At 43.4% G+C, this 13640-nt stretch overlaps 4 protein-coding genes across 4 annotated transcripts; 2 read left to right on the top strand and 2 right to left on the bottom strand.

Moving 5' to 3' along the window:
* Positions 1-298: 298 nt before the first annotated feature.
* EAE97_008817 (uncharacterized protein) lies at positions 299-1501 on the top strand (the record flags this gene model as incomplete). The annotated part of the gene is made up of 1 exon (XM_038879332.1): positions 299-1501. The coding sequence occupies one exon, from the start codon at positions 299-301 to the stop codon at positions 1499-1501; it is 1203 nt and encodes a 400-aa protein (XP_038729843.1).
* Positions 1502-1927: 426 nt separating this feature from the next.
* EAE97_008816 (uncharacterized protein) lies at positions 1928-5891 on the bottom strand (the record flags this gene model as incomplete). The annotated part of the gene is made up of 4 exons (XM_038879331.1): positions 1928-1973; positions 2043-5352; positions 5405-5819; positions 5883-5891. The coding sequence occupies 4 exons, from the start codon at positions 5889-5891 to the stop codon at positions 1928-1930; spliced, it is 3780 nt and encodes a 1259-aa protein (XP_038729842.1).
* Positions 5892-6985: 1094 nt separating this feature from the next.
* On the top strand, positions 6986-8266 carry EAE97_008815 (uncharacterized protein; the record flags this gene model as incomplete). The annotated part of the gene is made up of 3 exons (XM_038879330.1): positions 6986-7009; positions 7075-7310; positions 7366-8266. 3 exons carry the CDS (start codon positions 6986-6988, stop codon positions 8264-8266), a joined length of 1161 nt encoding a protein of 386 aa, XP_038729841.1.
* Positions 8267-8466: 200 nt separating this feature from the next.
* On the bottom strand, positions 8467-9501 carry EAE97_008814 (uncharacterized protein; the record flags this gene model as incomplete). The annotated part of the gene is made up of 1 exon (XM_038879329.1): positions 8467-9501. The coding sequence occupies one exon, from the start codon at positions 9499-9501 to the stop codon at positions 8467-8469; it is 1035 nt and encodes a 344-aa protein (XP_038729840.1).
* Positions 9502-13640: the final 4139 nt, after the last annotated feature.

Here is a 13640-nt window from a genome sequence, read left to right as displayed (position 1 = left end):
GATTTGTTATCGTTCTAATACGGATTTAACAAATGTGCAGCAGGCAACAGAGATGTCTATTCGAGGAATAGTTCTACCTTGATGTGGGGATATAGGAAGAGTACAAATACTTTCAACATCAGCTTCCTCGACTTCTCAACTTCAATTTAATTCCAATTTAACTTTGAATTATCACTGTCGTCATCATCATCATCATCATCATCATCATCATCATCATCATTGTCATTCGCAGCGCTAAACTGGCAATACACTAAACTACATCACAAGCATCTCCTTCGTCAAGCATACCAACTCAAGAATGTCACAACCCAAAGTTCTGATAGCAGGGGCCGGCCTCGGCGGTCTCTGTCTAGCTCAGGGTCTCAAAAAAGCCGGCATAGATTTCCACGTTTACGAGCGAGACCAAGCATCAGATTACCGATTGCAAGGCTATCGAATCCGGATTCATTCCGAAGGAACTGATGCTCTCCAACAATGTCTACCCGATGACATCTATCAATTATTTGAAGACACGTGCGCCGAAATGCGTCTAGGACCCGGCTCCCAAGCAGATCCTCTGACGGGCGAAATCCTCCCGCCTCAACCCCAACAATTTGGCAAAGGACCTCCTCCCATGTTTCGAAATGCTCGCACTGTTGATCGTCGCGTCTTCCGCGATGTGCTCTTGACAGGTTTGGAAAATTACGTTTCCTTCGGTAAAGAATTCTCCCATTATACCACCAACAACAGCGACTCCATAACCATCATCTTTTCCGACCATACCTCCGCAACTGGTACTCTACTCATCGGCGCCGATGGCGTCCACTCCCGCGTTAGGAAACAATTCCTCCCATCCCACATTCCCCTCGACACGGGCGGTCGTATCATCTATGGCAAAACTCCTCTCTCCACCGAACTCACAGACACATTTCCACCCGAAATGCTCAAAAGCATGTCCATAATCCGCGATCCCCACGGCCCCATCCCCTCCATCACCCTCCTTGAACCCATCACCTTTAAACTCCCCCCCGCCTCCTCTCCTCCCCTTCCCATTGCCCTTCCCTATCCTTACATATACTGGGTAACCTCGACGCAAGAATCCGATCTCGCTCGCCTCTCACCGCCCCACCTCACCCCCCAATCTCTATCCCAATCCCTAAGCTCCCACTTCCACCCCTCCCTCCACCCCCTCTTCACCCACCAATCTCCCGCCCAAACCTCCCTCCTCCCCATCTCCACTCATCCCTCTCCCCTCCCCTCCTGGCCCAGCACCCCCACCATCACCCTCCTCGGCGACGCCGCCCACGCCATGCCTCCTACCGGCGCCTCAGGCTGCGTAACCGCGTTGCGCGATGCGGGGAATCTCGTGCGGTTGCTTGAGGAAAGGGGTGTGAAAGACGGAATCAAAATCTATGAAGAGGAGATGAGGGAATATGGGAGTGCGACGATTGAGAGGAGTTTGGAGGCGGCGGTGAAGATGTTTGGGTTCAAGGCGAGAGAGGAGTGGAGGAATGTGGAGTGAGTGGATTGTTTGAGTGTTTAGTAGTAATTTGAGCGAGGTGTATTTGTGTAATTTGTATAGTATGTATGTTTGTATTTATGTATGCGTATAGTGGCTCTAGAAATACTAGGTACTACACCGACACAATGATATATATATAACATTGATACCTCCCTTTCTTCCTATCGATCCTCATAACCATCCAAGAAACTTCCGTTCTGGATATTCACCTCGTCCTCATCTACTCTCATCTTACCTCATCTCCCCAAACAAGAATATTTTTCCTCCTCTATCTCTATTCTCACCACCCTCTAACCGATCCCCAGCCCTGAATCCCAGCTCTACTTCCCCAAAACCCCTCAAATATACAAATCTTCATTTAAAAATACCACCGCCTCTCCAGTCATAACATAACGTTCTTCCACCAATCAAATCAGATCAACTCAATCACTTCCAAGTCGCAATCGCCGCAATCCACTCTTCCTGATCCTTTCTATAATTCGATTCATCAGTAAATTATCCCCTGGAAGTTATAGGAAAATAAAAAAGGGGTCAAACATACTTGTCCAATTGGAATAACGTTGTGAGAATCGACGTGATCAAACTCTCCTGAATCTTTTTATTCTTCTCCAATAAAAACTTCAACAAAACCGCCTTGGTGTATTTAACATCTACCTGTGTGGTAGCAGCATCTTTCCTGCCATTCGCCGGACTCTTTGATCTTCCCGAATCAATACTTGTTCTCGAGGAACCGTCGTTTAATCTGGATGTTTTCATCTGCAATAATTTGACTTCTTTTTGAAGTTTCTCATATCGTTGATTTGCGTCCTCGAGAAGTTTTCCAGTATCTGCCTTCTGTTTCTCGGCGGCACGAAGTTGTTTTTCAGTGCTATTTAAAGTATTTTGGAGCTCGATCATTGCTAAGCGTGTCTCCTCAGCTTCCTGGGATGACTTCTCGGCCAAACTTTCAAATTCATCACGGCGTCTCTTGAGCTCCTTTTGTGATTGCTCAAATTCATCTCGGTCATCAGTTGCTCGTTTAATATCTCGCTCGTAATCTCTGATCTTGGTCTTGAGTTCATCTACTTCTCGAGATCTGCGACGAGCATTAGTACTGGCTTCATCTTCTGCTCGATCGCGTTCTTCTCTCATTTCCCGAACTCTGGCTTCAGCTCTTCCTTTCTCCTCTTTCTCGACGGCCATGAGTCTACGTATAGTCTCACACTCGCGAACTCGGTCGTTCAGATTTCTTTGAGCGTCGCCGAGTTCCTCTTCAAGACTTTCTGCCTCTTCTCTCTTCTGCTTCAATTGTGCAATCAGCTCTGCCTCTTGACTTTTCAAGCTATCAAGCATTCCTTGCACGTTCTTGTATTCAGAACCTCTTATTTCGACCACCTCACGAAGCTCTTTATTCTCAGTAGATAGTTTTGAAACCTGTCCTTCGAGTTCTTGAACATGAGTACGTAACTTTCCGGTTTCTTCTTGGACCTTGGATAGTTCTCCCCTGGCCTTTTCGCCTGAAGCTGCCAATTGAACCTTTGCGGCCTCGGACATTCGTAGATCACGACGTGCGGTGGAAACTTCATTCTCGGCTCGAAGTCGGCCATTCGTCTCTTGAACAACCTTCTCATTCAAAGATCGGATCTCATCATCCTTCTCAGATGTTTGCTTCTTGAAGCTAGTAATTTCACCCTTCAAATCTTTCTCGCGTGCTTCTAATCTTCTCAATTCAGAAGCACGGGCGTTCAACTCGTCCTTCGTACTCTTCAATGTTGCATTCTCGGCGCGCAGGTTCTTCATTTCGGGTTGAGCACTCTCTAGGATTTGTTTCAAGTCCGTGATCTCCTTATAACGTGATGTGGCCAATTGCTCAGAGGCACCAAGATCCTTTTTCATCGTCCTGAACTTCGACTCTAATTCTTCACACTCGGATGTTTTGTTCTTGAGGTCTTCCTCCAACTTGACTAAAGTCTTCTTGTGGCTTTCGACTTCGGATCCTAAGCTGCCGAACTTTTCTTCAAAGGCAATCTTTTCTTCTTGTAGTTTGGCTGAAGCGTCTTTGTGGGTTTCGATTTCAGACTTTAGGTTGGCTGAAGCTGTCTTGTGAGTTTCGATCTCAGATTCTAACCTTTCAACCTTTTCTTCAAGAGCAGCCTTCTCTTCTTGCAATCTAGTCAATTTTTCTTCAGCCTCAACGTTGGAATCAAGCTGGGCCTGTAGCTTAGACTCCACTGTGGCAAGCTGCTCTTTTAGAGCAGTTATCTCTTTTTCCGTTTCGTCTGAAGCTGTCTTGCCATTTTCTTGACCCTGTATCTCGGCCTCTAACTTGTTTGCTTTCTCCTCAAGGTCAGATTTCTCTGCCTGAAGTTCCTTGATTTTGTCCTTAGCGACTACACATTCTTGACCAATGAGGAGTAGATTATCTTGGAGATCCTCAATCTCCTCCCTGAGAACATCCTCTGTCTTGCGCTTAGCCTGTAATTTCTCTATTTGCTTATCCTTGTCAGCAATCTGGGCTTTGAGTTGATTGATTTCAGCTTGCAAGAAACCAGTATCGATACCAGGTGCCCTCCCAGAGACAGAAGTAGGTTCTTGATTAGCAGAGGTAGTGGCAGGTTTCTTGGCCTTCTTCTTCGTCTTCTTCTTACTGGATGCAGAAGGTCCCGGTGTCGAGGCTGCGGCTGGCTCGGATGTAGGTGGGTCTTCATTTGCTGGAGATGCCTCGTTGGATTTGATCAGTTCGATCTCATTCTCAAGCTCTTCAATGCGCTTAGTTTTGAGATCCCTTGATTTGGTAAGCTCTTCAATTTGTGCATCGAGGTCCTTCTTCTGTTGTTCAGCTTCTTTTCGGATGTCAGATTGAGATTTTAATTCTTTCTTCTTGAATTCATTAAGTTGGTTGATCTGATTGTTGAGGAGCTTAATTTGATTTTCAGCTTCTTTACGTGCATCCAACTCAGACTTGAGCTTTTTCTCTGCTTTGGAAGTTTGGTCTCTGAGTTGCGATTGTAGAACTGAATAACTATCTGAGCTCAGCTTCTTTTGATTTTCCAAGGTCTCCTCAAGTTTGGCTTTTTCAGTTTCCGCAGATTTCAATTTACTCAATCTTTCTGAATGCTCTTCCTTTTGAGTTTCCAAAGACTTCTTGGCTTCGGCAAGCTGTTCTTCAGCGAGATTCAATTTGTCTATACTCTCCGAATGCTTTTCCTGTTCAATCTCTGAGGACTTCTTGGCTTCGGCAAGCTGTTTCTCGGTTGCTTGTACCTTTTCACTGAGTCTTTTATTCTCTCCCTCCTTGGCATTTAGTTGTTCTTGGCGGGACTGGGCAAGATCGGTAGCCTTCTTAACCTCCTTGATAGAATCATTCAACTCAATTTTTACTTTTTCCAAATCCTGGGTTAGCCCAGAAGCCAATTCTTTAGCAGAGGAAAGATCCTTTTCTGATGAAGATAATTTTGATTTCAAGTCATCGATTTCTGTCGACTTAGCTTTGATCTCCGATTGCAATTTTGGTAGTTCATCGTCGTGCGAGGAAACTTCCTCTTTTGTATTCTTTTCTGGAGTTTCTGTGGAATCCGTGGTGGGACTGTCGCCAATAGTAGATGCTTTTCGAAGCGTTTTGAGCTCGTCCCACAGACTAAGATTTTTCTTTCCAGACTCCAGGTACTTCCTTTTTTGATCGTCGCGATCTGCAGTTACACGTGCAAGTTCTTCCTTCACCAACCTGCCTTCTTCTTTCTGTGCATTGAGATATCCAGCTAACAAATCAGGCTCCTGAATGGAGCCAATAGGTGTATACTCCTTGAGGACTTTTTCGAAAGGTTCAATAAACTTGTTACGAGCATGTGCAGTTCGATATGAATCGAGGAGAACTATTATGTGGCATTAATAATCGTATACTGAAAGCATATCAATGAAACACACTCTTATATTGACCCTCAATCTTTTCCAGCTTTCGCAACTTCTTCTCGACTTCTATTGATGAAAGCTCAGCAGAAGCTCCTAGAGTGGCATTTGTTGTCTTTTCACTGCCATTAGTTGCAGGAGAACTGCCGTCCGACGACTTATTCGCATCTCCCGCCATTGTCCCAATTCGAGTTGAAGATTCAGAATCGTCTTCAATTACAAAAGTAGATTCAAACTCTGTCGGATCTGGGTCTCTGCCACCTATCTCATTATCATCCTTTGGCCGTGGCTTGCGTGGCTTTCTTGAAGGAGATTCGTTGGCGGGTCGTCTCGAAGTCGAGGATGTAGAGGCAGATCTCTGAAGATTGGGATTGGTTGCGTTCAATCGTGCCTTTTCTTCTTCGATACGAGTATCTATTTGAGCTTTAAGTCTCTTTTGAATTCGTCAGCTAATTTATCTGCAAGGTTGCGATCCATATTTAAAGAGTGAGTTTACCTGGAACATTCTTTCCACATGTGGTGGGTTGAGGGCGTCTTTACTTTTTTTAGACTATTAATAAATTATTCTAAGGTTGTCTGAGAACTGTGGACGCAAGTGAATTCGTGAAATATTAATGATCATAATCAGCAGTTTAGAAGGCAATGGTATTGCATGGGAATTGAGTAAGAAATCGAAGATATAATAATGGCAATAATGATAATAATACCTACTTGTCAACTTCTAAAACTACCTAGGTACATGAGAGACAGATGATAGTCGTAAAGGACAAAGCGAGAACCTCATAGCCTCATGGCACGTACAGTACTTTAAGACTAAGACTGAGCCTCCTCTTACCCCGTATCTATACCCCTCTACCTTGCTTGCTCTTTATATACTAGGTACTAGGCAGGTAGGTAGGTACGAGTAAAGCTAGATTGGTACCCAGGTATATATGGGCCAGAAACGTAGCTCAATACGAATACTCAGTACATCAACTCAAAGAGGTAATGATAATGCTTGTAATACTCTCTAGAGTCCTTGGGTAAGTTTGGTGTAATTTGGGGCCATGTCGAATGCTTCTAAATGCTTCTAATGCCCGCAATAATTAACCACGAGTGCATGTTTTATAGGGGTGACACGGTCCGACGGGCTCGGCGGGCTCGGCGGGCTCCATAACCCCTAGTACCTAGGTACGAAGTAGTAGACACTTTTAACCAAATTCATCAAAACTTGACACCTTCAAGCCCCTCTCAACCCTCTCAAGTTCCTGAGGTTGTGATCTAGAGTAGCGTACGGAGTACTATATATACATTATATATAAACTATATACATATATACCGGCTGGGTATGTATAATAACTAGGTTGACTAGATTAATTGGCCTAAATTAGGTTTACTTCTATCCAATCACCGAAATTACCTTATACTAGGAGTCAGCAGCTTGCTAGCTTAGCTACAAGAAGTGACGAAAGCTATTACCTTGGAAATTTACCCCCTCCCACTAATAAGAACACTCTCGTTCCTTTCATCTACCATTTACCTACCTATTGATATCAACTTCACTATGAGGTGACATACGACTCCTATTACTATCATCAAATTCCGAAATCATACTTTAAGATGGTTTCACTTTGGCCCTGGAAGGTATGTGAAGCTTCCATTTAAAGTCGTACGTTTAGGCCATTCACTAACCTGAATATTATTCAAAGCGCGAGGATAATTCTCCTGCCTCCTTTGAAAAAACACTATCTGCTTTGGCAGAGAAGATCTCGAAATCACAATCACAGCTAGATTCTCGACGACTTCGTGGCAGACGTGTGAAAGCATTATGGACATTATATTCGAGTTTTGCATACTTGGTGGTGTTCGTCATAGCACTTTTAGTGATCGGTTGGAAGGATTTGACAGTCTTGGAGTACACTGGTCTTGCGGGAAGTCCTTTGATGTTAGTATCACCAAAGAAACACATTATCCTGATCGCATACTGATTTGGCCATTAGAATCTATCTCATTCGAAGTGGTATTACGAGATATTATGAATACAGGGTTGAATCTATCGCGCGTCGTCTGGAAGAACAACAAGCTGAGAGAACAAAAACCATCGACAAATTAAAGGCTGCCACGAAATATAACACCACACAAGAACTTCTAGAGAAATATGGTGGCGCTCCACCAAAACCTCCTGCACCGAAGAGAACTGCGTCTGTGAAAAAGACTCCAAAGAATAAAGATGCGCAACCCCCACGAACAAGCATGGGCCCACCTGCGACAGCAAATATACCCCGCCCTAACCAAATTCCGAGTCAACCTTCTACCCCTCAACCACTTGGTAGCAGGACCCCTCCTTCATTCATCGCTCCATCTCTATCACCTACTGCTCCTCGAAGTGAGCCAGGCCCTGCTGAATTTGCACCAAATGCATTTTCGGGTCCATCTCAATATGCACAAGGTCAATATGCTCAGAGTGGAGAGTTTGTCGCTGAAGGTCACTGGTATGATCGAGTATTAGATTTGTTGTTGGGCGAGGATGAGACACATCCAAAGAATCGTATGGCGTTGATATGCAAAAACTGTCGACTTGTCAATGGCCAAGCACCTCCGGGTACAAAATCCTTGACCGATTTAGGGAAATGGAGATGTTTTGGTTGTCGAACCTTGAATGGGGAGGAAGATGAAGCTGCAAAGGCCGTTCAAGAGATGAAGGAAAGAATCCAGGATACCAATGTAAAAGAAGAAATCCATTCTGAGCCTGAAGATAGAAGTACGGAGGATCCTGAAGACACGCCAGGGAGTGAGGATATTGATCATGATGATGTCAAGAATGAAGAGGGGTCGGAAGAAGAAAAGGTCGAAGTCAAACCAAAACGGGGACGGCCTAAATCAAACCGCAAAAAAGTCTAACTTGTGGCAATTGATCTTATTTCATTATGAGCTGTCTACAGGCCATACCATATCCCTGATTCCCTTTTGTACCTTATTTGCCAGGTGGCTATTTGCCCGTCCCAAAAATCATTATCATGTTATTATTAGCCGATTATAGCCATGATCATCGAGTTGTGATAATCCATGATTTAGTCACCCTTGCTGAATCCTTCCCGAAACTATAAATCATCCTCTTCGCTTTTGTTCAATCTTCGCGAATTCTCCCCTCTAGCTGGGAATCTTCCACTTCCACTTGGAGAAGAGAATCCCTTGCGGTTGGCAAAGGAAGATTGATACTTCGGAATCCAAGGTGGGATTGTTGGCCCAAACTCCACATCATCCATCGCGGCATCCTCAGCCTCTGTCTCGCGTCTCTCCCTCCCCTCCTCCTCCCTAGACTTTCTCGTAACACGCTCTCGCAGCTGTTGTTCCTTCGCTGCCAATGGAGCTTTGAATGCGAATACATCCCTCTCTAAACGCTGTGGTCTGTAGACAGGAGCACGATTCGTGCCAGGTTGTTTCGTTACAAGCTTCTTGTTCTCCGCTCCACTGCGTCCGCCTTTCAACCCCATATATTGTGCAACATTTCCCCATTCCATAAAATTCGCGGCATTGCCCCATGGCTTCGACGACGCACTAACAGTACCATAACCAGGTTTGCGAACTCTGCTAGAAACACTCTGTCGCGCAAAAGTACTTTCCGCCAATGTTGGTTCTAGGTATTCGCTACCTTCTAGATCATCGGCTGACATTCTCATCGAACTTGATACGCTTGAGGTCGATATATTGGGTGGTTTGGAAGAAGCAACGATGGGAAAGACGGGTCTAGGTACGGATCTCAAGACTGCTCTTGGATAATCGGAAGAATGAGCGGAGACTTGCATTCGCTCCATACTCGGAGCTCGTCTCGATCTTTGACTTGATTTGTGTCTTTCTGTTCTGGTAGGAACTAAAACGAAATCTTGCATCTTATCCCTACTGGAAATTCGTCGTGGTTCTCGTGACCCACGCCGCGATTCTGGTTCTGGCGATCGTCGAAAATCAACAGCGGGAGCCTCCAACTTCTCCATGCTGGGCATTCGTCTGGATGTTCGACTTGCTACTTGTCTAGAGATTTCCCCAGGAGCATCTCGAGATTCTTGCCCCGCCGCCGAGTTGGATCTGGTTAATCTCTCACTTTCCTCCACAAACTTGCTGTGATAATTGCGAAACATGGCTACTTTTGTGATCGAAAATTTGTTATCTCTATTGAGAATATGCGGCTTCGATGGCGGTGGAGGTGGTTGGTTATAAGAGTTGAAGAATAGTACCTGGGACGTAGGAACTTTGTGATGGCGGAGTGGTAGTTTGAGGGCGTTTGTCGCTTGAGCTTCTCTTTTGAGAGATATTGTACCGTAGGTACCGGGATTTAGTATGGTATTCGTATTTCTTCTTCAATAATTCTATTCCCTCGATACAATCAATTGTTTAGAAGAATAAATATACCCAGCAATCACAGTCCTATCTAATCAATATCTGAGAAAATTATTTTTGGTGATCTAGAGTTTTTGCGGAAAAAACCACCAGTACGTCTGTCTTGTTGACAGTTTAAATACTGTCTGTAGTATACTTATAGAAGCACACACATCTTTTTCTACTTGATGCACAGTATATATGTTTAATTCCACTATGAGTGTCTGTAATTGTGGTTGAAATGAAATGTTATTGTATTACCTACACATTTTTGAATAATTATTAAATTTTCATTCTTCTATTAGTTTGGGGATCTCGAAGCGAGAATGAGAAAGGGGTGAATTGAATTGGAAATGTGATTGGTTCATGGAGTCAAAATGTGCTGTACTGCGCTGTGCTTTTCTTGATGGTATGGTGATTGTGGAGGTGAAAATGAGGGTCAGGGGGATGAGGACCTGTGAATGGGCTGGTATGGGAGGCTCTTGGTTGAATGGCTGTAATGGGCGGATGCTGAGTGAGTAGAATGGTGGGGAATTGTGAGTGTGAATATGGATCTGTGGTTTATGGGTTCTAATTTAAGAATTTGGAATATAATGAGGTGGTGATATGTCAAGTGAAGTGAATGACTTGGGGTGAATACAAGGTGCATGGAGTCATTTTGCACAGAGATGTTAGAATGGATTTTTTTGTTTTGTCAGTACCAGCGATGATATGAATGAGATATGAATTTTAGTTCCAGGTTTCGATGGATGCTTTATTGGTTCTGCACAGGTATTCAAGATATTCAAGAAAGTAGATGAGCAGTTCTTTCATGCAAGAATTACTTGAACGATGCGACTGCATTATCATTTCCGATACTGCAAGGACTTCTACTTCCACTTCTCTTTGAGACTAGGCAGCTGAAAAAATGATCCCAACGCAATAGTTGTTCAAAAGTCATCTAGATTATTCTCATAGTGCCTCGGAACACTTAAATTTCTTTCAAACACACCTATCATCGCCATCATCGTACTCCACGAGAACCTCTTCCTCCTCATCCATCAAGATCGCTTATCCTAACGTCACTCTCTTTACTTTCTCTACGGTTTACGCCTCCCCGCTTGTAGTTCCCTCCTCTTCTTTTCCTCCTTGGCTTTAGCAAGCTTCTCCATCTCTTTGTCAACTACCTTCTTACCTGGCGAATTCGGGTCGATGGGTTGCCTTTTATCTCTCAATCCAGGTTTTATGGTCGATCCGAAATCTACACCATCAATAATCGCGTTGGCCTGGTCATTTTCTTCTTTATTTTTATCTTCTTTGGTTTTCTTATCCTTGCTGCCAGTGGGATTGCTACTTCCCTTTGCGGACATATTGGTTGGAGGATTGGATATGTAGTGTACGGCGTGGAATATTGTAGTTTAGTTTGTAGTATTTGTATCTGTTGGAAATTTGTCGATCAGTGACCCACTTTGCAAGACTCTTATATATAACTCTCTCCCCAGTTATGGACGCGTACATGTTTTGGGCGGCCCAAACTTCAACCCCAGCGTTTGCAGTTTTGACATGATAAGTTCGTACGAATGGTCTGGACTCTTGGCGGCCATATTTAGGGCTGGTTGGAGCTTGATTGTTGGAGTTGTCTTGTATTTTGCGTATCGTTCATGGCATCGTGTATGAAATTTTTCTCGTATGTATGGTGTTTGTTGCCCTCACAGAATTTTTGCAAGTCTTTATTGCCTATTGACAACATTTTGTTCTGCTCAAGGACTCAATCTGATATTGCCAGCATGTTTAGGCCCCTTTAAACTCTCTACATTGAATTAAGACCACTTTTTTCCGCATGCAGGACCGGTCGCATGATTCAGGCATCGTGTAAACTTTGCTGTGACTTGCCATTGCTCACAATTTCTGTGTTCCTACTGTGTTCTTATGCAATCAATTTCCCATCAACTAAGGTTCTCAAATTCTTGCATGTCTGACATCGATCTTCAAATATTCCAATCAAGGTAGATCATGGTAACAAGAAAGCTAGTGGAATTTCGCAGTTGAAAAATTAGGATGTAGGCCATGGTTGTGACCGAATACTGTAAAACTCACCAACATCTTGGAAGTGGAGAACTCTTGCCGATTCTTCTCCTTTGGCCCCAAAAATGGACCCAGATCTGTTGTTTATCTCTCACTATAATCATGAAGTTGTTTGTTAGCCCCTCAAGTGTCCAATCGAGTCCAAGCCAGTGTCTTTCTTTATTGCTTTTGCCTATGTTCTTGCCCTTTGTTTTCCATATTATTTGTATGCCGCAGCCACTTGTAAAATGTAATCGTAGTATCCGGCCCCTCGTGTATTATCTTAGTCTGCGAGATATCTTCGTGGGGCTCAAGTGTCACCTCTGCCCTCATTATCTAAACTTGTTCTTATTCTTTTAGCCGTTGTTTCTTGTTCGCTCTCTGAATTATTGTACAATTTTAATCTTCGCTGCTTTCGGAGACTTGAGGGGTTTTGTTGTTGGACTCCGCTGAATTGTATGTCGTGTACGTTCGTGTTTCGATTGAATTATGAGGATGCAGCTCACCTCGAGCTTCTAAAAAATGATCAGTAGTGCGAAGATCAGAGGACGTTGATTTATCGCTTTGATTATCATCTGCTCAAGTCGTGCGGCATTGGGTTGGCTTTTGATGGTTGTCGTGTCGAATGCGGTTTCGCAAGAGTATCGAGTAAGCACTGCAAATGACCCATGATTAGTGTGATTCTTCGATGATTCTAGGTGTATTCGTAAACTTCAAATTTTACTAGCGCTTTGTAAGTTTGGATTGGGAGTTTGTATCAATTTTTCTGATGCATCATGGTATGTTTCGTATGCGCTGAATTGCGAAGTAGTTTACCAGGTCGGGAAAACTCCCGAAAGCGCAACTTACTCGCCTCAATCCCTCCAATTACATTCATTGTTGTAGAACTAGTATACCAATAAACAACACCTCTTGTTCTGATGAAATTCTTGATATTGCATAATCTGCATTAAATTCCCGGTATTGTTGGTCAGAAAATCTTGACAGTTCCTCTGATGAGTCACTATTTTCAAAGCCAGAATGTGGTCAGATTAAGCAACTTTAATCATTTCATGATTAGCAAGATATGTTTTGAGAGTTTTTTTAATTGAATAGATAAGATTCGAAAGTGTCAAGTGTTGAAGTGATGTTGGTGGTTTGCCCCTCGAGTTCTCGCTACCCCGTATCACGGGATCAAAAAACAATGAATGACAAAACTAGGACAAAGGCTCTTTTTGAAGATTTTGACGTTTTGCGTATGACGTTTCAATCTTTGTGTGATTGTTCTACTTGTAGGGCTTGAAAGAATACTATGTGAGTCTTTCACTCTTCAGTATCAAAGGATACTCACCAACCTTGACATAGTTTGAGATTTTGTGAAAGATTATGTCAACTTAGAGCACGCAAAGATCAGAAGGAAATGTGCCAAGCTGAAGAAATTCCGCAAAATTTCCAAAGGAATTTAGAATAGCCAGAATCAAGCTTCAAGTTCTTGTTGCTCACTGTCATGGGTTCCGTAAGGCTTCCCACGTCCTACAGATAGCTTGAGTTTGTGTAATAATTAATGAAGATGAGCCTGAACCTTTCTTTCGCGCATAGTATTAAAGCTTTCAAGGTCATGACTTAATCATGTATCAATAACAATTTGTGCCGATTCTCAACTACTCTCAAATGGTAAACCCCGATGTCTTCCCAAGCCTCCAATAACATTGCCTTTCAAAATAGATGATCCACTATAGCAAAAAAAAAGGAAACCGGAAGAGCATGAAAGATGCAACAAAAAATGGTACCCATCCAGCAACAACATACACTGGGATAACTATACGATCAGATTATCTGACTACAGTAGTAATCTAAGGGCAAAGAATTCAGTATGACA

The sequence above is a fragment of the Botrytis byssoidea genome, assembly GCF_014898295.1.
Source record: "Botrytis byssoidea strain MUCL 94 chromosome Unknown BBYS_019, whole genome shotgun sequence".
Taxonomy (NCBI): domain Eukaryota; kingdom Fungi; phylum Ascomycota; class Leotiomycetes; order Helotiales; family Sclerotiniaceae; genus Botrytis; species Botrytis byssoidea.
This window is presented reverse-complemented; position numbering and strand designations above follow the sequence as displayed.